Source organism: Kogia breviceps, chromosome 17 (assembly GCF_026419965.1).
Source record: "Kogia breviceps isolate mKogBre1 chromosome 17, mKogBre1 haplotype 1, whole genome shotgun sequence".
Classification (NCBI taxonomy): Eukaryota; Metazoa; Chordata; class Mammalia; order Artiodactyla; family Physeteridae; genus Kogia; species Kogia breviceps.
In genome coordinates this window covers 380,981-403,881 of record NC_081326.1, presented here as the reverse complement: position 1 = coordinate 403,881, position 22,901 = coordinate 380,981, and the positions used below count along the sequence as shown (strand labels likewise).

Here is a 22,901-nt window from a genome sequence, read left to right as displayed (position 1 = left end):
AAACATCTAAAATCAATAATCTATGCTTTCATCGTAAGAAACGAAAAAGAAAAGCAAACTAATACTCAAAGTAAGGAGAACATAAGCAATAACAAAAATTAGAGCAGAAATCAGTGACACTGAAAACAGGAAATCAATAGAAAAAAAATCAAGAAACCCCAAAGTTGGTTCTTTGAAAAGGTCAATAAAAATTAATAAACTTCTAGCTAGGATAACCAAGGATAAAAGAGAGAAGAAACAAATTATTTATATCAGAAATGAAAGAGGGGTCGTCATTACTGATCCTGTAGATCAGTAATAAAAGGACAATAAAGGAATAATTAAAAGGATAATAAAGGAATGTCAGAAATAACTCTATGCACCCAAATTCAATAACTTAGGTGAAATGGACCAATTCCTTGAAAGACACGCTCTGCAAAACCTCCCACAAGAAGAAACTAGTGATCTGAATAGGCCGAGACCTACAGGCACACCTCAGAGATACTGTGGGCTCGGATCCAGACCACTCACCACAATAAAGCGAGTCAAATGCATTTGGGGGGTTCCCAGTGCATCTACAAGTGATGTCTACACTATACTGTAGTCTATTAAGTGTGCAATAAATACATTATGTCTAAAAAAACCCACTTAATTAACAAATACTCAATTGCTAAACTATGCTAACCATCACCTGAGCCTTCAGCAAGTCATAATGTTTTTGTAATAGCAGCATCAAACATCACTGACCACAGATCACCACAGCAAACATAATCATAATGAAAAAATCTGAAATATTGCACAAATTACCAAAACGTGACACCAAGACACAAAGTGAGCAAATGCTGTTGAAAAATGGCACCGATAGACTTGCTTGATACAGGGTTGCCATAAAACTTCAATTTGTGAAAAATGCACCATCTACCAGGCTCAATAAAACAAGGTAAGCCTATATGAAAGCAATTGAATCAATAATTTGTAACCTTCCAAAACAGAAAGCACCAGGCCCAGATGGGTTCACTGATAAATTCTATCAAACATTTAAGAAAGGAATTATACCAATACTCTATAATTTCTTCTGTGAAGATAGTAGCAGAAGGAATATTTCCTAACTCAGCCTCTGAGGACAGCATTCACCTAGTACCAAATCCAGATAAAGACATTACATCAAAGGAAAACTACAGACCAATATCTCTCATGAGCATAGTTACAAAAGTCCTTAACAAGATATTAGCAATCTAATCCAACTATATTAAAAAAAGGATTACACCATGACCAAATGGGATTTATTACAGGTTTACAAGGCTGGTTCAGTATTTTAAAAATCAATTACTGTAATTTATCATACCAACAGACTAAAGAAAAATCATATGATCATATCAATAGATGCAGAAAAAGTGTTGGACAAAACCCGACAACCATTCATGATAAAAACTCTCCGTAGCCCAGGAATAGAGGGGGTTTCCACAACTTGGTAAAGAACATTTACAAAAAACCTACAGACAGAATAAACTAATAAAGAAGTTATGTGATTTAGAAAAGAATGAATCGAACCTAAATGATTAATAGCAAGGAGGCCCAGGACAATAGTTGACAACAGAGCAACCAGTCAAGGTTGGCTCAGAGGGACAGAAGGCTCCAGGAGGGAGATGACAAAGGAAAAGGGTGACTCCAAAGATCTGTCTCTGTTTCTGAGGATTTGGGAGAAAATTAGGGTGCAGGGCAGGCAGTGCTCGGAAATTAAAAGTCAGCAGAAAACTCCATGAAAAAAACCATAGAAGAAAGGAACTAGAGTGCGTAGACTAGTTTCCCATTCAGCTAAAAGTATTTATAGAATCATAATAATAAAAATACCATTTTTAAAGATTTTTTTCATGTGGACCATTTTTAAAGTCTTTATTGAATTTGTTACAATATTGCTGCTGATTTATGTTTTGTTGTTTTGGCCGCGAGGCATGTGGGATCTCAGCTCCCCGACCAGGGATGGAACCCACACCCCTTGCACTGGAAGGCGAAGTCTTAACCACCAGACCACCAGGGAAGTCCCAAGATACCATTTATTGATTTTCATCTTTGAGGATCAACCTGTGGACAAAGTGCAAGGTTTTACAGCTACAGAACAGTATCGAACTTAGCAACACACAGAACAGCTGGAGGGGAAGGAAGAGAGCCGTAGGAGAAGAGCAGAGGGTTCTTTTCCTTCAATGTGCGGAATAAAGAGATTATCCTTAGCAGAGAAAACAACAAACAAACAAAACCCCTACAGCTAACAGCATTACCTAAGGGTGAGAAAGAAAGTTGATGCTTTCTCCTTAAGATCAGCAACCGGGCAAGGAAGTCCCCCAGCACTGCTTCTATGCAACCTGGTGCTGGGAGTCCCGGTTTGCGCGAGAGGCCAGAAAAGGAAATAAAATGTATACAGGTAGGGAATGAAGAAAAACACTGTCCTGTCCACAGATGACAGTTTTCTCTGTAGAATATCCCAAAGAATCAACAACAACAAATCTAGAACTACAAACATGTTTGTAGCTAGGTTGTAGTATACAAGGTTAAAATAAAAAAGTCAATTGCTTTCCTATATACTAACAATAAACAAGGGAATTTGAAACGAAAAACACACAACACCATTTACATTAGCTAAAATAAATGAAATACTTAGATATAAGTGTAGCAAAATATGTACAAGATCTATATGAGGAAAAGTACAAAACTCTGCTGAAAGAAATCAATGGTGAGATATTCCATGTTTACGTACAGGAAGATTCAACAGTGTTAAGATGTACATTTTTTCTAAGTTGCTCTACAGATTCAATACAATCCCAATCAAAATCCCAGCAAGTTATTCTGTGGATACCAACAAACCGATTCTACAGTTTATATGGAAGACAAAAAGACCCAGAAGAGCCAAGACAATAATGAAGAGCGACGCTGGAGGACCGCCACACAACAGAGCAACCACCGTCGGGGCAGTGCTGTATCGGCGAAAGGACAAATAAATCGGTGCAACAGAACAGAGAGCCTAGAAATAGATCCACATAAATACAGTCGGCCGATCTCTGACATTTCAGTAGAGAAAGGACAGTGTTTTCAACAGTGACAGAACAACTGACAAACACATGGGGAAAAAAAAGGAATCCAGAAAGACCTTACACCTTTCACAAAATTTAACTGAAAATGGATCATAGACTTAAGTGTAAAATGCAAAATTATAAAACTCCTAGAAGAAAACAGGAGAAAATCTGGGTGACCCTGGATCAGACAACGAGTTTTTAAGATACACCAAAAGCACAATTCATGAAAATAAAAAGTTGATGTTGGACTTCAGTAAAATTAAAACTGGTCTGCAGACACTGTTAAGAAAATGAAGAGACAAGCCAAGGACAGGAAGAAATATTTGCAAAAGACCTATCTGACAAAGGACTGTTATCCAAAACATATGAAAAAACTCTTAAAACTCAACAATAAGAAAACGAACAACCTGAATAAAAAATGGACCAAAGCCCTTCACAGACCCCTCACCACAGAAGACATACAGATGGCAAATAAGCACGTGAAACGTGCTCCGCGTCACGTGTGGCCAGGGAAACGCACACTAAAACAGCAATGAGGCGCCGTCACACACCTGTGAGAATGGCTGACAGTGCAAAGCCCGGAGAACGGCAAATGCTGGTGAGGTCGTGGGGCACGCGGGACGTGACGGGTCACAGAGCTCTACTCTGGGGGCACGAGGAGGGCTTTGCTCGCCCTGCCCTGCCTCCACTGCCCAGGTGTCGCTCCACGGGCGGTGCTGGCCGGAGACCCTCCGCCAACAGCGCCCTTCTCCAGAGAGGCCCCAGCAGCCACTGCATCTCTCACCGTGGGCCACGCTTGCTGGCACCGCCCTTCGGTCATCCTGTCTGTGCCGGGAGTGCCCGGTCTCCGTCTCAGCTCTGTCCCCTGAAGGGTCACGTTCTATGCAGGGAGCACAGCCTCTCCCTAGTTCTGCTGCCCTCCAGTTATGCTCATGGCCCACGTGAACACCATCTGGAACAACAGGAATACACCCAGAGAACGGAAAATAGATGTGCACCCAAAGGCCTTACATGAATATTCAGAGCAGCACGAATCACAGTATCAAAAAAACGTGCGTCAACGGATGAATGGATAAACAAAACAGGGGCTACCCATACAATGGACTATTCAGCCACAGACAGGAATGCGGCCTGAGAAATGCCCCGAAAACGTTCTGCCGAGTGAAAGCAGCCAGAAACCCAGGAGCGCACAGCGCGTGATTCACGCGCCTGAGTGTACACGAGACTGAAGGTGGAGAAGCAGGAGCCCGGGGCTGGGCGGCGACATGGCGCGGCCGCCCACAGACACGGGTCCCTCTCGGGGGCTGGTCAGCGGGCGTGGCTGCACAGCTGCGTGAACCCACTAGGAACAGCGAGCTGCGCACTGCAAAAGGGTGAGTTGCATCTCGCGGGCACTGTGATTGACAAGCACACTGCCACTTTGCCGTCAAAGCCACTCAGATGACAAAAGCCAAAACGTAAAACAGGAGGCGGCTGCACAGCCCTGTAAACGGAGCCGCCGAGTTTCTCACGTTAAAATGGTTACTTCTGTGTTCTGTAAATCGCACTATACATTATTGTTTTTCAAAAATATTAGGGTCTTCAGAAAAATCGGGTCTTCTCTCCGTCCCTGTAAGTGTCTCGACACGTTCTCCTCTGCCTGCGCCTCTGTGCCCCTTACTCCCTGGCTGGAGGTAGGAGTGGGTCAGGTTCCAAACCCTCCTCAGGAAGCCAGCTCTTCAGGGGCATTTTCGCATAACATGGCGCGTCCAGTGGTGGCGATGCCTGCAGTCTCCTAAGGCCAAAGTGGGAGGGGGGGGACTGTCACTTGGGGGCTGCTTCCTCATCCGTCCTGCTCTGCGCCTGGGAGCGACCCGGCTGAGAGGTGACGGGATGGGAGCCTCTTGGCGGGCGGCTGGAAACCACAGGCTGTGGACAGGCTGCCCGAGACCGCTCGACTTTGGCCCTCTCGGCCTCCAGACTCGCGGCCACCCTCCCCCGTGCTCCTCCAAAAAGCAGCGCAATCACCTTCCTACCAACAGCCAGACCCGGCTCTGCACCACAGTCGATCCGTCCGTGGTGCTGAAAGAATCGCTTCATTTAAGACAAAAATCTGACCATCCCACCTCGTCCACACGGCCGCGGACGGCAGCACAGCACAGGGCCAGCCTGCCCGCGGCAGCCCCGCTCCGCCAGCACACGAAGCTCTCACGGCTGCCCGGCGTTCTCCACGTGCCCTCACCTGTCTGGAAGGCCTGGGCCAGCTCTGCCAGAGCAGTCCTGAGGGCCCCGGCGCCCCACCCCTGCCGTCACCGCCTCCAGCCCCCAGCCTGCCGCCCGCCGCCCGGAGCAGGGAGCACTGAATGTCCGCCTTCGCCACCAGTTCATTTACTCCTCAGCGAGGTTTTGGGGTCATTCCTGTTATCCCTGTTTCAGAGATGAGAGAGTGGGGACCCGGACACAGGTGACAGAGCCTGCCTTCTTCAGGACCACCAGGCTGTAGCAGTTATGTTTCGGTACTAACGGTAACAGGAAAGGCAAAGAAGGGAAACTCCGAACGGCCTCAGCACAATGAACACGTGCTCGATCCCACAAGCACACAGGGGCTGTGGATTCAGGCATCAGCGGCACCCCAGCTTCTGCTGTTCATAACCACCACAGCGGGCTTCAGGAATCTACTGGTCCAAGGGTGGAAGAGACAGGCCCTCAATGTTACTTTTGGAATATCCGTACTTTTTGGAAATTAATTCAGCAAATCACTTTCACAGACATTCCTGCCCTCCATCCACGTCTCGCTCCCCTGTACTGAACGTGTTACCCTACCTGTCAGTTTTCCTCCTGACTAATCCACCCGCAGATCTACTTCCTTGCCCTGTTTCGCCCCCTACCCTGGGTGCTACCCGAGGCCGCAGCCCCTCCGGCCCCTCCAGATGCCCCTGCAGCCTCTTCCCAGACTCTGGCGCTTATCCACCTGCCCTGTCAGCAGCCTTTGTAAGCCCTGCTCTCCTCCTGCCCCCACCCTGCACCTGACCAGCCCCCCTCCCGTCATCTCGGTTCAGGGCTCCTGTCCGTGCCTCCCACCAGTGAGGTCCTGGCGACCGGTACTCGGAGCACCGCGGGCTGCCGTCCTGTATCTGGTTGCGTCTTTGTCACGCATCCAATGCCAGGCACTCAACAAATGCTAGACGAACAAATGAACATAAGGTAAGTGTGACACTTAAGGAAATACAAATACCTCTTCCATCCAAATCGACTACCCACCTTGGATGCTGCAGATGGAGTTGACCCGAGTGGCAGGATCCAGCTCATCCAGCCTCACAGGGCTCGTCGGCTCCCAGGCACCAGAGGCCACGCCCAGTTGGGGCTTTGGAAGCAGGAGGACAGTTCGTCCAACACAAACAACCTGACCTGCCAACAGAGACACTTCAGATTATTGCAGCTCTGAGGTTTGAAACAAGCGAGTTCTCCTGCCAGTGGAGACGTGTCCTTTGCCGGCCTCCTGGGAGCTGCACGGGGGGGGGGCGGGGGGGGCTGCGGGAGCCAAGGGCACCACTGTGTGGCCCCTGTGTGTCCAGAGACACAGCACCGTGCAGAAAGGAAGCCCAAAGCCTTGTGCGCTAAGCTGTAAGAGCACACAAACACTAGGTTCAAATTCCATTCATAAAGGCAAATTCTGTAACACGCAAGTTACATACACTGAAAAATATACAGTCTAGGCAGGATCTTACTTTGAATCCTGGGGAAAAGTACTGACTAATCTAAGCATACAGTTAGGTCTCTGTATCTGCAAGTTCTGCATCTGCAGATTCAAACTAGCACGGATTCAAACAACGGTGGATGGAAAATATTTGGAAAAAAAGTTCCAGAAAGCAAAATTTGAATTTGCTGCACACTGGCAAGTATTTACACAGCACTGACACCGTGTTAGGTATCGTAAGTGATCTGGAGAAGATTTAAAGTGTGGGAGGAGGGCTTCCCTGGTGGCGCAGTGGTTAAGAATCTGCCTGCCAATGCAGGGGACACGGGTTCGAGCCCTGGGCCGGGAAGATCCCACAAGCCGCAGAGCAACTAAGCCCATGGGTCACAACTACTGAGCCTGCACTCTGAAGCCCATGTGCTGCAACTACTGAGCCCATGTACCACAACTACTAAAGCCCGTGCTCTGCAACAGGAGAAGCCACCGCAATGAGAAGCCCATGCACGGCAACAAGGAGTAGCCCCCACTCGCCGCAACTAGAGAAAGCCCACGCACAGCAACGAAGACCCAACGCGGCGAAAAATAAGTAAATACATTTATTTTTTAAAAAAATGTGGGAGGATGTGTGCAGCTCATATGCAGATACCACCATTTTACAGAAGGGACCTGAGCACCTGCAGGTCTTGGTGTCCACAGAGGGGTGGATACTGAGGGACGAAAGCATGTGTTTAAATGTTCTAGCTTTTTATTTGTTTTAAAAAGTGATGCGCCAGGCAGTGGCTTCAGGTGACTTCTGCACCTGTAAAGTGTGACCCCCCAACAGACCACCCTTGAGTGGCCACTGGCATCTCCTGCTACTGTGCCGGCACTGCACACAGGGGGTTCTGGTTCTGTCCGTGTGGCCACCACAGGGGTCTTGTCCGCAGTGGACTTTGGGATGGGGCCTGCATTTCCAGAGCAAGACGGAGGCATCAAGAATCCACAAAGCCATTTTCTGGCATCTCTCAGTCACCACATCAGAGCTGTCAGTAAGAGGAAAGCATACCCTGGTCTCGGAGAGCATCCCTGAAGAAGAAGCTCTTGGAGGTGGCCTCGGAGAGCGTGTCCCGGACTTCCTGGCCCAGCACGCATGAGGGGGTCACACGCACAGGCACGGTTTTGGGGAGACCTGAGCCCTCGTCCTGTGTTTGCAGAGTAACATCGGTCACCACCAGCCACATCTCCCTTGGCTCCAGAAGCAAACTGTTTACCTATAATTCAAAGACACAGTCAGGCTGTTAACTTATTAATAGCTTTTCTTAGAGCCAAAATTATTTTTTAAAAGCAATAATCTTAGATGATTATTATGAACACTAACAATTTCTGATACCATCTCAGTAAGTATTTCAAAACATGCAGTAGCCTTTGCACGCCTTGGCCGGCAGCCCCCAGGACACGGCTGGGCCCTGTGAGCCCCCACCTTGCAGCTGGCTTAAGGGCTCCTTTGCGGGGGAGACCTGCCCGCCCCGGGCTCCACTCCGCTCGCCCTGCGACCCACCGGGAAGAAGCCCTGCCCTGCCTCCCGGTGCCAGGGGTGCACACACCCTGGGTGCCGATCGTCACACTGTCTTACCGTCAGCACACACGCTCCGCTCTCCTGCTAGACGTCAGCTTCCCACGGGTTAGCACTTGTTACGAACTGAATGTTTATGTCCCCCTCCTCTGCCTCTCCCCGCCCCAACTCCTACGTTGGAGCCCTACACTCCCGTGTGATGTGATGTGATGGTGATGGGAGATGGGGCCTTTGCGAGGCGGCTACAACATAATGGCGCTCTGCCGTTAGGATCCAGTAGATGCAAACGGGGACGAGGACTTGGCTGGGAAGGCCCCTGTCAGGGGGCCAGCGGGGCGGGCCTGTGAGAGCCTGGCTGGCATGAGGTTCAGCCGGTGCCGCTGGCGTGGATGGTGTGGTCAGGCTGAGGGTCCCACGTGCGGTTGACACGCCTGGGCGGAGGAGGTGGCGCGTGGTCAGGAGCTGTGACGTGGGTCGGGGAGGGCGCCCACGTGGTGGGGAGGGTGATTACATACAGGAAGCTAGAGAAAGTTACAGTGAGGAAGAAGAGAGCCCTCGAGTTCCGGGACAGGTGCCTACAAGCGAACAGGGAGTGGCTGTGACACGCGGCTGTCCAGCTCTGAGCTAAGGTCCAGTGGAGGCTCCTGCAGGAGTGAGGGCGCGCACTCGTGGGCCGAGAGCACCCCTCCCCCGGCCTCGGCCCTCTGACTTGGGTGCTGCCCCGGAGAGCTGCCTGCGGCCTGTGGGCGACCACAGGCTCCTCTCGACTGTGGGAGAGAGAGACCTTAGAAATGGCTGAGCTCCATCCTGAGATTCCTACTTTCACCCCGGAAAGGAGGCTTCAGCTGCTCCTTCCTTTCTACAGCCTGCCTGTGTCAGAGAGGGGCCGACGTGCCCGGTCTGAGAGCCGGGAGGGTTCCCTCTGGTGGCTGCACACCCAGCGCTTCACCAGGGGCTGCAGCCCCACCTGCACAAGGAATGGACGGACCACCGCGTCAGCACAGAGTGCACACAGCTCAAGTTCAACAGTGTTTCTCTTTTGGTTCTGCAGCAGTTTCTGAGAGAGGTGATCCTTTAATAAGCTACGCAACACGTTGTGAGAAAGATAGACGGATTACCTGTGGTCTTTGGTAAATCACTCTGGCAAAGAAACTGCAACGGGTACAGGGGCCGTCGGTCTGGAAAGGTATTGAAAACGGAGAGGAATGTCTCCCCAAGCTCATGGACACAGCAAAGTAACCGAGACCCGGATACAAACAAAGACGCCACCTGGAGAATTTCCCTTAAGAAGCGGGGAATCGGAGGCTGGTAAAGCTTCGAAATAGAGTCTTCTTCAATTGCATCAATTTGTCCCAGATTTGGATGAGCAGTGAGGATGTAACAGAAGCTAGGAGGAGGCAGATGAGTTGTTTCCTGTTTAAAATGAAGGCAAAAGTAGAGCATGAATGTATTGTTAAAAGACTCAAATACACTATTAATATAAATCTTCTCTTTAATAAAGACCTCTTTACTCACAGGTGTGGCTGTTTCTCTGGAAGGCCCTATAAGAGACGGGTTATGTTGTTTCTCTCTGGAAACAAGCATAAGAACGTCTGCGCTTTTGAGTGTATTACCAATTCAAGATTTCATTTTAGAAGTTTATTCTTCAGAGTACACTGAAGACACCATTTAGAAACTTCTTCCCTGGAAGTAATCTAGAAACGGCATTCCTGACCACTCGGCTGCTGGTCTAGCACAGGACAGAGCCACTGTCTCGGCCTGTGCTAGGAAGTCAGCTACCACACAAGCAAGGTAGCCCCAGTTCTCAGCCCAAAGCACCCGCTGCCAGCCTGCTGGACAGGGCTCAGGGCGGGGGGGAGGGACACATTTTCATCAGTCGATTTTGCTACCTGTGAGCAACTGACTACCATAAACAATGTGACGAGGAAGGAAAGGGAAATTGCTGGCTGAGCTGGTGGCTGAACCGATACCCATGGATTTTGTTTACTGAGTTTGTGCTCTAACTGGTGACTAAGTGCTGGTTCTACTACTGACTGGAAGGCGGCGGGGAAACCACCCGCTTCTTGTTAGGTGCGAGGCTGAGACCCTCAGTGCGCGGTGGCCCCTGACAATGGGGGTCGAGAGGCGTCCCGTAAAGTAACCTCAGGAGGCATGCCTGTGGCACCGAGTGGCAGGCAGCCAGGCCCCAGCCGGTGAGCGAGGCAAGTGGGTCTGGATCTCTGTACCGGCTCCCACCCTCTGGACCTGGGCTTCTTGGAGGTGTGCACTGTGTGCGGGCACTGGCTCAGCGCCTGGCGGCCACAGAGCAGGTGCGATGGGGGGTGTGGGGTTGGGGGACGCTGCAATGCTTGGCTTACCTCGAAGGCTGGCCCGTGGCCTGGCGCTTTCAGAGGTGCCACTGGAGGCCACATGCTGTCAATCAAACTGAAAAGCTCCATCATCCTGGAAAAAGAAGAGATGCCTGGTCAGTGAGCTGCTCACAGGCAGGCCTGCTCCACAGACACCAGGCCAAACGCCAGGGAGCCACCATTCAGGACGATGAAGTCAGGGGCGCACAGACAGACAGACCCTGGAGCCTGACTGCGCAAGAACAGGAAGGAGACTGCTCATTAAATTACGATGCATCTGATATACCTGGAGCAAACTCTAATTCGAAAAGATACATGCATCCCAATGTTCGCAGCAGCACAATTTACAATAGCTAAGACAGGGAAGCAACTTAAATGTCCATCGATGGAGGAGTGGGTAAAGAAGCCGTGGTGCACATATACAGTGGAATACTACTCAGCCATAAAAAAGAATGAAATAATGCCATTTGCAGCAACGTGGGTGGACCTAGAAATCAACATATTAAGTGAAGTAAGTCACAAACAGAAAGATAAATATCATATGATATAACTTATATGTGGAATGTAAAAAAATGATACAAATGAACTTATTTACAAAACAGAAACAGACTCACAGACATAGACAACAAGCTTACAGTTACAGAAAGGAAAGGGAGAGGCATAAATTAGGAGTTTGGGACTGACAGACACACTCTACTCTAAATAAAATAAACAACAAGGACCTACGGTATAGCACAGGAAACTATATTCAGTATATTGTAGTAACTATAATGGAAAAGAACCTGAAAGAGAATATATACATATATGTACATGTATAACTGACTCATTTTGCTGTACACTTGAAACCCTGTAAATCAACTATACTTCAATAAAAATACTATACAAAATTATGAGGCAGCCGCTGAAACGGTTACACAGAAAATATTTAAGGACACGGAAAGATATTCATGATACCCTGCTAAGTGAAAAGCAGACAACAAATTATAATTTCTCTCTCTCTCTAAGACAAAAAAATGTTAGTGGTTATCTGAGTAAAACTTAAAGGTGATGTTTATTTTCTTCCTTTGGTTTATGTATTTCCTGTATTTTGCAAAACAGATATGTGTCACTCATAGAATAAAAAAGTTATCAATAAGTTATCTAAAATAAAGAATATAGCCAGACACAAAAAGACAAACAGTGTATGAGTCCACACATATGAGGTCCCTACACCAGACAAATTCTCAGAGACAGACAGTGGTTGACAGGGGCTGGGGAGCTAGTGTTTCCTGGGAACACAGCTTCACTTTGGGAAGATGAGGCAGTTCTGGAGGTGGACGGTGGTGACGGTTGCACAACAGTGTGAAGGTACTTAGTGCCACTTAAAAACTGTTAAGATGGAAAATTTTATGTAATGTACATTTTACCACAATTTAAAAAATCCTGTTTTGGTTGCAAAAGATATATACATCACAAAGACTTCTTAGACTTTGCCTTAAGTTTCAACAATGTTTAATTAATTAATTAATTAATTTTTATTTTTGGCTGCTTTGGGTCTTCGTTGTTGGGTCTCCGTTGCTGCACGCGGGCTTTCTCTAGTTGCGGTGAGCGGGGGCTACTCTTCGTTGCGGTGCACAGGCTTCTTCTCATTGCGGTGGCTTCTCTTGTTGCAGAGCACGGGCTCTAGGCGCGTGGGTTTCAGTAGTTGTGGCTCGCGGGCTCTAGAGCGCAGGCTCAGTAGTCGTGGCGCACGGGCTTAGTTGCTCCGCGGCACGTGGGATCTTCCCAGACCAGGGCTCGAACCCGCGTCCCCTGCACTGGCAGGCGGATTCTTAACCACTGCGCTACCAGGGAGTCCCTTAACAATGTTTATATACAATAATGTTGTTTACTTTTTAAAAAGCTTGTGGCCTTAATAATTAATGTTACATATTCTTATTTCTCTCAACATTTAAGAGCAAGTACTATTTTAAGTGCTTAGGATCCAGCTGGTTAACAAAGTCGAAACACTCAGAACTGAGAATGAGGGTCTCAGCATCACGGAGAACAAGACTCAGAGCTTCCCATGGTCTTTTAGCCCCTCACACTGAACACAACAGAAACGTGGCCCGCAGGGTGTGGCCTACAGCCAACACCAAGATTCTGGGTCCAGATCAAGCAGAGAAGTGGTAAGCCAAGGGGGACACACGCGGGAAATCCACTCTCTCCATCTCCTGGAAGCAGCTGTTTGCGGGGGTGGCTGGACAGGGCTGGGCGACCAGGGCCGGCTGAGGCCCCGAGGCAGCTGGCTGGACGCGGGGTGGGTGCCGGGGGCCCCGCTGCGCCTCTCTTCCCGGGGTCGTCCGCCCACTCCTGCCCCGAACACCCCGCTTCTTTCCACACAGCTCCCTGAAGGGTAGGCACCGAAGCGCCAGCCCACGTGAGGGGTCGGAGACTCGGTGAACGAATAACCAGCACTCACACGGTCTCATACACGCCCACACAACTTCTGAGAACCTTACAGAAACAGAGTCGTGTGGTGCATGGCATGTTGAGTTGGCTTTTGTCATTCAGCACGATGTATGTGAGATCCACCCAAGCTGCTGTAGCATCAGCAGCTTGTCCCTTTTTACTGCCGAGTGCTATCCGTGGTGTGGATGTGACACAGCTTGTTTACCACTCACCTTTGAGGAACATCTGGATCGTTTCCAGTTTGTGGCTATTACAAACACTTGGGTACCGAGTTTTGTGTGAACGCAGATATTCGTTTCTCTGGATAAATTCCCAGGAGTGTGCAGCTGCTCAGATAAGTACGTTCAGTTTTTGCAGGAACTGCCAGCTCTGCTCCTGGGGGCCACACCACCTTACACGCCCACCTGCAACACACGAGAGACGGTTTCTTCACATCCTCACCGGCGTCCGATGCGCTCACTGCTGTGCATTTTGGTTGTTCACGTTTAGCCGTTTAGGAGCACGGTAGCGTCTCACTGTGGTCTTGACGTGCTTTTTCTTAAGGACAGTGATGTCGAACACCTTTCCATGTGTTTATTTGCCATGTGATGTCCTCTTTGGAAATGACTCTTCATGTCCTTGGCCCATTTTCTAATTGGACTGCTTGTGTGTGTGTGTGCGTGCGTGTGTGTGTGTGTGTACGCACGCGCGTTTTACTGTTGACTTTTGAGACTTCATCATATAGTCTACGATATACGGTTTGCAAATATTTTCTCACGGTCTGTAGCTTGTCTTTTCATTCTCTTAACACAATCTTTTGCAGAGTAAAAAATTTTAACTTTGATAAAGTCCAACTTACTGATTTTTCCTTTCACGGATCATGCTTTTGTTGTCACATCTCAGAACTCTCTACGCAGTAAGTCCCAAAGGTTTTCTTTATAGTTTTACGTTTTATATTTAAACCTAAGATCTGTTGTGAGGCATGAGACTTAGGTTGAGATTAATTTTTTTGCCCATATACGTCCAGTTAGTTGAAGACTATCCTTCCTCCACCAAAGTGCTTTGTTTGCGCCTTGGTCAGGAATGATTTGGCCACAATCCCGTGGGTCGCTTCCCAAGTTCTCTCCACGGGTCAGAGTCATCCCTCCACCAATGCCGCACTTTCTTGTAGCCCTATCGTAAGTTTTGAAATTGGGTGTGATTCTTCCCACTTCATCCTCTTTTCAAAACTGTTTTATCTCCTCTAGTCCCTCTGCATTTGCAAACAAAGCCAACCAGGAGCACTGTGCAGAGGGGAAGATGAGAGGGGTTGCCCCTGGAAAGAAGACTTCTGGTTTGCAACAGAAAAATGTTGACGTGAAAACAAAAAAGAACAAACAGAATACACCTGGAAATGGAGATGGTGGTAGTACCAGTGAGACACCTCAGTCTCCTTGCAAGAAAAGGGCCCGAGTAGCTTCTACTGTTTGAAAACGAGGAAACAATCATGAACAGAGTTGAAGTTAAAGTAAAGATTCCTGAAGAACTAAAACAAACCATGGCTTGTTGAAGAGTGGGACTTAATTACCTGGCAAAAACTGCTCTTTTATCTTCCTGCCAAGAAGAATGTGGATTGCATTCTAGAGGATTCTGCAAATTACAAGCAATCTCGAGGAAACACAGGAAATAAGGAGTATGCTGTTAATGAAGTTGTGGCAGGGATCAAGGACTACTTCAATGTACTCTTGGGCACTCAGCTGCTCTGCAGATACGAGAGAGCACAGCATACGCTGAAATCCTCAGAGATCACCCTGGTGCGCCATGTCCAAGGCGCACGGAGCGCCACATCTGCTGAGATTGTTTGTCCGCACTGGAGCAATGCTGGCCTATCCACCTCTGGGTGAGAAGAACCTTGCTTTATTACTGACTTCTCGCCGTGATTTCCTGATCACGAAGTGGCTCCTCCTGAGTACGAGCGGAAAGCTGTGTGAGGTGCTTATACGCACTCGTGTTTGGATCTCTGTAAACACATTTTTGTTTCTCGGTCCTTCTCTTGTACAAATGATGTACTTTGGAAACGTCGGTGTATAACAGAAGTGATGTTTGATTTTAAACAGAAAATAAAAGGGGTTACAGCTGCTTTTTTTCTTTTCTTTTTCTTTTTTTCATTTCAAAGTTGCTACCAGTGTATTCAATAATGGACAATAGAGAGACATACTAGAGAGCGTTTTACCGCTTAGTTGACAAAGCTGCGTTTGAATGCTGGTGGTTCTATTCCTTTGACACCATGCACTTTTATAATATGTGTTAATGCTATAGGACAAAATGCTCTGATTCCTGGTGCCAAAAGTTCAATTCAGTGTGGACGACTGAAAACACTCATCCATCTGTGCTCCCCCCCTTTTTATGGGGCTTACAGTGAGGAGCCCATCCTTTGCAAGTCATTCACGTTGCTCCTTAGGCATTTTATCTTTGCTCAGATTGTCAAAGAATGGTGGCTTGTTCCATGGTTTTTATATTTGTGTCTAATCACGTTTTAACATGACAGACACAATGCATTGGTGTAGCTACAGTTTTCTGGAAAAGTCAATGTTTTAGAAATTGTTTTTCAGATCCTCAGTAAATTTTTTCCTTATATTTCAAAAAGAAAAAAAAAAAAAAGCTTAGAATAGGCCTGGATATATCTACAAAAAAGTTTGCTGGGACTTTAGCGGGTACTGTGTCAAGCCTACACTGTCTTTCGGGGAGAACTAGCGCCTTTACAATGCTGAGTCCCCCACCCCATGAACGTGGCGCACCTTTCTGTTTATTTAGATCTTCTCTGATTTCTTTAATCAGTGTTTTGTAGCTTGCAGCATACAAGTCCTGAAATGTTTTTTTACATTTATACCTAAATACTCCTTTTTGGGCAACTGTAAATGCTGTATTTTTAATTTTGGTTTTCAAGGGTTCATTGCTAGTATAGAGAAATGTGACTGACTTGTGAATGTTAATCTTGTATGCTGCTACTTTGCTGAACTGACTTACTAGTTTTAGGGATTATTTTTTTCTTTTGTAGATTCCTTGGGATTTTCGACATAGACCACCATCATGTCATCTGAAGTAGAGACAGTTTTATTTCTTCCTTTCTGTCTTTTTGCTTTTCCTCGCCTTATTGTGATGGTTAGTCTGTTTAGTACTTTTAAAGTACCCTACCAGAATCGAACATTTAACTTCCACTTTTAAACACGCTGATATAGAAAAAAAACTCTGAGAGGACATCCAGGACAGCAAATACGATAAACAGTACGTGCAGAGTGTCAGGGTGTGACGCTGGCGACAGAACGCTGGCAAAGCTGGGTGAAGAGAAAAAGGCTGACACTTAAAGGTCAAATTCACTGCCCTGTTCCCTCACGTGCAGGCCAATTTCACTCATTTCTTCCCTCTTTCTCCCCACCCCCCAGCCTGATGATGAAACTACTCAAAGAAAAGCTGGGCCAGGACAACAAAAACTACTAATCCAGGTGGGCTTGCAGAGAAAAAGCAAACACACCCCTTGTCATTCTGTGCACATCTGCTTGAAGCTAAATGCCTGCTTTTACCAACTGGACTGGCCATTCTGGTGACTTCAAAGAGTGGTAGAATACTACTGAGAGAGAGTCAGACTTTCATTATCTGTTTGCTAAGTCTGGGAATCTAAATTTCAAATACTCTTTTGTCTTCCATAGAACCTTGTGAACAAATAATGGAAAAAGGATACCTTAAATTCCTCAAGAAGCAGGTCATAATCTATCTGCCAACAGGCTTTTACTGCAGCTGGCTTCACTAAATCTTAGACTTTTAGAAAAATTACCTAAAGATGAACTTTCCTAGTGGGAAAGGTGGGTCAACTTGAAAAGTGACCTTTGCGAAGGCAAACGCGGCTGAGTGACTGGAGTGCCCTGGACGCAGCGAACACTGCAGCTCCTTGCGGAGCCGGGCACACTTCCCCAAAGACAGTCCCTGTGGCCCAGTCCCCAGGGCCTCCTCTAGGGCTGCCTCAGCTCTTCCACTCTCTCCAAGGCAAAGGCCGCCTCTGAGTGTGACCAGCTGCTGCAAGTGTGAAGAGGCGTCTTCTCGCACATCTTCACTTGGGGAGACCCCCAGGAGAGACGGAGGAGGCTGGCTGCACCACACTCGCTGAATCTAACCGGACTGCTTGAGACATGGGACCGCAACAGAGGTGGCGGGCCAGCGGGAATACTGCCCCCCACGCCCCCGGCCTCGGGCTCCCGCTCCCCGTGCTTCTGGAGATGGGTGTTCGCTCTGGGGGGCCTGGAGCCCGATGGGGTGCAGAGCGGACGCCTTCCTCTGCACTGCAGGTGAGCCCTGAAACCTCCTGGCCCCACTGTGCTCTCTGCAGGACTCTGATTCCCCCACTTCTAAGCCTGCAAGGCTTTCTGGGAGGGTGCAGCAGCACGAGGTAGCTAGAAACAGCCAACCGTCTGGGATACGTGCCTTCTACAGGCCGAGACACAAGCCTGGCTGGCTGAGTACCTTGCTCATGCTGCAAAGGCCTGTGGGTATTGATTAAAGCAAAACAAGACAACATTTTCCAACTCATTTGCAGTCAAAAATTACAAATACAGAGCACTGTAGTTAACTTCAAAAACATTTTCTGATTTGTTGTTTTAATAATTACCAGCTCCCTCAGAGAGAAAAAAAGGGCTGCAAAGATTATTAAGGGTTAGTACACAGATTAGAGATACTTACCTGGAGCAAAGTTACTGATTTCTTAGAATGAGAAAACCCATTCTGCTGCCTGCATTTTGTTGTTTGTGGGATATTCTGGAAGCTGTAAAAATCTAAGTAGAAAATACACAAATGAGTCACAAATGGAGGGGGCCGACTTGAGGCCATCTCCGAAAAAAGTCTCACAAATTCAGCATAAGAGTCTGAAGCGATGCCCACATTCAGGTGTCTCTCCTGGATGGACGAGAGCCCAGGTTTGCCCTCCAGGGAAAACAATCGAGCCGAGACCCCACATCAACTGCTGAACCTCGGGCTGAGAAAGGCAGCCTCGAACCCTTACCCCGACGCTCTCGGTTGCTCTGACAAGAGGAAGAGGGCCGGGGCTGGTGCTGGGGCAGCCACAGCAGGGCTGCCTGGTGCAGAGGAGAGGCCACGAGAGCAGAGTGCGCCTGAGGACGACAGCAAGAGGAGTTTGAGGAACATGACAGACAGACGGGGAAGGAGCAAGGGCTCTGGCCTCACCACCATCCGAAAGGAGGCTGCACGTACGTATCTCACACTGATTTTACAGACTGGCGCAGCCTCCCTGTACCGCGGGTGATGGCCAGTGTCGCCCGGAAGCCGGTCCCCGGCTGCAGCCCGTGGGGACGAAGCGAGGCGGAGAGCTCTCCCTGAGCTCACCAGGGTGTTCCCCGACACGCCTGCTCACCGGGCCTGTCTTCTGTGTTATTTTAGAGTTATTTTTCCATCTGATACTGCCTCATCTAACTACTCCCAAATCTTCACCGGGTAATCTAAGGCTGCCTGAATCACTTTCTTCTGGGTGTGGGTAGAGTGGAATTTGCTGCAGAAGATTTAAGCCACAATGGTGACGTCACCCTCAAGATGGGATGCAACCTGTTCACTGAGTTAATTCATCCTCAGAGATCTCAGAATTTTTTTTTTTAAACGAAGCATTTATATTGGGTGTAATTTCATGCAGTTGCTAATTTCTCTGTACCTACTGTTATGGAGTACTCATGGCTTTCTAATAAGACAGATTACCTGGAGATGGAATGTTTCAGACCAGGGATTCTAAAAGTGGGGTCTGGAGACCCCTGGGTCTGTAAGACCCTTTCAAGGGACCCGCAAGGCCAGAACTATGTCCTGAGACCTTATTTTCCCTTCTCTCCTGAGTGTACAGTGGAGTTTTCTAGACGCTACACTACGTACAACGCAGGACTGACTGAGTGCAGAGCAGAGATGACAACCCATCGTTTTCTGTCAGCCCAGACGTGAAAGAGATCTGCAGAAAACATAAAATAAGGCTACTCTTCTCACTAACGTTGTCTTGGTTTAGAAAATATTTTTCAGAAAAATTCTATTTCTGTTATTATTTAATGGGTTTCCTTTTAGGATTTTTAGGTGAACTAATAAATATTTAATTTTTTCCATTTCATTTTCTAATATAGTAATTATTGATCAATATAACCACATTAAAAAAATCTCCCTGGGGGTCTCAGTAATTTTGAAGAGTATTAAGGGGTCCTGAGACCATGAAGTCTGGAAGTCATCTCTAACCCTCAGTGCCGCTCAAGATCCACTCTCTACCATCTACCTCCCTCCCTCCGTCTCCCTCTGTGCCCTCGACCGTCTTCCAGAAGGTAGCTTGTGTCACCTTACGTCCTTTTATGTCACCCTCATACACATACGAGACAACCTCGAATCAACTAAACAAACTTTTGCCTTGACACTGAAATGCGTTTCCTTCAGAGGGGTGGCTGCCAGAGCAGACACTACCGGATGGCCCAGGAGGTCGTGAGCAAGCTGACGGGAGCCACGGCGACGCTGAGATCCTGAGGAGCTCAGATAATCGGTGCCTGAACCACGTCATTATGCTGGTGAGACAGGAAAACGGGGCAGTCACTTTGGAAACCACTTTGGCATAGAGCCAGCAATCCCACTTCTAGCTGTCTCCACCCAAGAGAACTGAAGACGTATGTCCATATGTGCACCGTGAATGTTCACAGCAGCACTACCATCCATGACAGCCAGAAAGTAACATGGAAGCAACCCACGTGTGCATCAACTGACGAATGGATCAGTAAGCCTGGCGTATCCATACAACAGAGGACCAGGCAGCCATAAAAAGGAGTGAAGTACTGACACATGATACAACACGGATGAACCTCAAAAACACGATGCTCAGTGCAAGAAGCCAGAATGGTTCCTTTACACGAAGTGTTCAGCACACGCGAGTTCACAGAGGCAGAGTGCAGGTTGGTGGCTGCCAGGGGCTGGAGGGCGGGGAGTGACTGCTCATTGGGAAGGCGTTTCTTTTGGGGGTGATGACACTGTTTCTGAATTAGACGGCGATGGATGGCATCACGTCGGTCGGGCACTCTGACCTCAGAGACCACTCTCTGCTAAGAATATCCCACAGACACCTTATAGATGTGGGGTATTACTAAACATTTTCCAAGGCTAGTTCAATGAATTTCAGGACAATATTTTTCAAATTTTATTCAACAGATAGAGAAACTGAAGAAAGGAAATTAAAGACACACACCTGAAATTAAGCCTCCTGCACTATTCCTTTGAACCACTGCTTAAATTTATTATATAATTATGAAAGATAAATTTGTAACTTTGGAAGGCCTCACATGTTGTCGGCTACCTGCTAGTAATATTAAAAAATGTCTTTCCTGATCTAGATTCTTTCCTCAAGATTTAGGATATAAAAATATTAACTAGCACAACTTTGTATTATAAAACAAGTTCTTTGCACATTTCTGTTCTACCTCGGCAGGAAATGACACACACACACACACACACACACACTCAGTTACAGGGGAAGTAAGGAGGTCTTGCTGCATGCTGCTATCTGGAACTGCAGACAGTTCTTCGGCTGGTCTCATTCCCAGGTGGTCCTTATCATTTCAAAAGTGTCACGTGATCTACTCACCAGTGTGGAAGCAGGAACAGCCACATTCCACGTCAAATCTGTCAGCCCAGGTTTTCTGATAGATGCGTGTATACTTTTGACCAGTGCGCTCTGATACGTGAGGCAAACGTGCCTCCTCAGTCTGTTCTATGACCATGAGCTCACATATGAAGTAGCCTCCCTTCATACACTCTTCCAAAGACAGCCTGCTGTGCCCATTGGGAAAACGACAAAGAAAACCATGGAGGAAACCGGAGGACTGCGGTGACCCTGGGGGAGGGGGCGTCACCAGGAGGAGCACACGCGGGGGGGAGGGGGGGGGAGGCCTGGCAGCCAGCACGGCGCGCTCCTTGGATCTGCCGGCGGCCTCATGGGTGGCCCTACCGTCGTCCACTACACTCTGCAACTGGGCATCGCCCGTACGCCTGTCGCGTTTCCCCATAAAGATCTGTAAAGAAGGAGACAGGTGCGCACACACTGACGTCTGTTGCTGGGAAGTGGCAGAAACTGGAAAGGGACACCCTTAAAGATACCAAAGGGAAAAGCAACCATTCTCCTTTGTTTACAGACATGCCTACGTTCACGAGAGAGATGTGGAATGAACGCCAGTGGAGAGGGGAGTATTAAATTCCCTTTTCTCTTTGTGTGACTTATTTTTACAGCAGCAACCAGTGAAAGCAGCGGCTGTACTACCACCTCCCTCCCTCGCACATAACGCTGCAATGCCGGATCCGAGGCTGCTCACAACACGCGATCCCGGTCCAGGTCCGGGGCCTTCGGGACCACCCTCGCCACCGTCAGTGATTCTAGGGAGAGGAGCAAATTCTCTTGCTTTAAAAAAAGAAACAGAAATGAAAATGATCTTTCTCAAAAGTCGTATTTTCATTAATAAGTGTCCAAGCAAAAGGAAAAGAAAAATGCCGAACTAGACCTGAGGCGTCAGTGTGATTATTTACTATGGACCTGACACGCCTCCTGCTCACTCGAGGTAATTCCAGCCCAGACGGCTCACGGCTGCTGTTTGACAACAACAGTGGAAAACACCGAGAATCTAACATCGACACCCCCGACAAGAAACGATCAGATTTCTGACTTGAGGGCCGGGGATTATGACTATAAAGCGAATGGGAAATTTACAGAAATGAATTCCCCTAAAACCGGAAGCAATTACGTGTAGGCTGTAGCACCAAAGATGCGGGCGCTGGGCTCTGCCGGACCGGGCTCCAGGCCCTCCTCACAGACGTGCAGCCAAGTTATTACTTCGTCTCAGGAGCTTCGGGGTCTTCATTCAACAACACAATAATTTGTTTCTCAATAAAGACTAATTTATTTTGTCTTGAATTTGGTGGTGGCATCACGGGTGATGCCTGCAGTGAACTGTAGTGAACAATGCCACCACCTAATCTGCCATCTAGTTGGAGAGTTGAAGGAAAGGAAAGAGGGGCGACAGTGACAGTGAAACTCCTTCTCTTTCCACTTCCGTGTCCAACATGAAAAGACAGGCATTTCACTGGCAAACTTACAAAGATTTAAGAGTATTCTACCTATAATAAAAATGTGTAAGATTCTGCAAATTTGAGAAGGCACTTCATGAAAGCATAATTAAGTATTTGCACTTCATATTTGAGATTAACAAGGAACACCCCACTTAGCTTCTGAATCACATGACCCAGGGCCCTCACAACAACGGCTACTGCCGCAGGCTGTTACCCTGAGAGAGGGAGAGAAAGAACCATACCGATGTGTGCCGTGTTCAGAGCTGCAGTCAGTCCTCAAGGCTTACTTTCCAATCACGTGGCCCTAGGAGCTGGCTGGGGGCTGGGTGGCCCGACACACCACCTCCCAATTTTGAACAGAACAGCTCCACGTGGGTTTGTTATTAACACGGAGCTTCCTCTTTGGATTCTATTTTTCAAAAGTTCAAAAGTTTTAAAACTACTGGTCCCCTACTGGTAGGTAATTATGATTTTTGTGAGAACAGTGCAGGGAGAGGGGGAGTACTGAGATTTGTAAGAGAAGGAATGAATGAAAAAGAAAAAAAAAAATTCCTGCCCATTTGCTGAATTCGAGACTTACTGTGCTGCCAGGTAAGCTCACTAGATAAATTACTAACCTGGAGGGACGGAGCAGTTGCTTTTATGTTCTTGTATCAGCTGATCTTCCTTCTGGTTTCTTTGATCCCTGTTTTAACTAAATCTTCCTGTACTTTTTAACTCCACTGGCTTCATTACCCATTCTCTCCCATTTTTATCAGATA

General features: G+C 47.8%; 1 protein-coding gene and 1 pseudogene across 24 annotated transcripts in view; one reads left to right on the top strand and one right to left on the bottom strand.

Annotated features, from left to right (window-relative positions):
* Positions 1-22,901, bottom strand: part of SPIDR (scaffold protein involved in DNA repair) — a 374,802-nt gene that overhangs the window by 43,249 nt on the left and 308,652 nt on the right. For 12 of the 24 annotated variants that reach the window (XR_010837401.1, XR_010837403.1, XM_067017150.1 and 9 more), the window contains 5 exons: positions 10,633-10,717; positions 9,545-9,688; positions 9,394-9,453; positions 7,769-7,973; positions 6,288-6,434 (listed from right to left, as the gene is read on the bottom strand). Coding sequence is in view for 16 of the 24 variants with exons in the window: in XM_067017150.1 (XP_066873251.1) it covers positions 6,288-6,434; positions 7,769-7,973; positions 9,394-9,453; positions 9,545-9,688; positions 10,633-10,717 (641 nt within the window). In the remaining 8 variants the exon portion in view is untranslated. The other 12 variants (XR_010837398.1, XR_010837402.1, XR_010837400.1 and 9 more) reach the window with 4 other exon arrangements.
* On the top strand, positions 4,255-17,094 carry LOC131744173 (mortality factor 4-like protein 1 pseudogene; annotated as a pseudogene).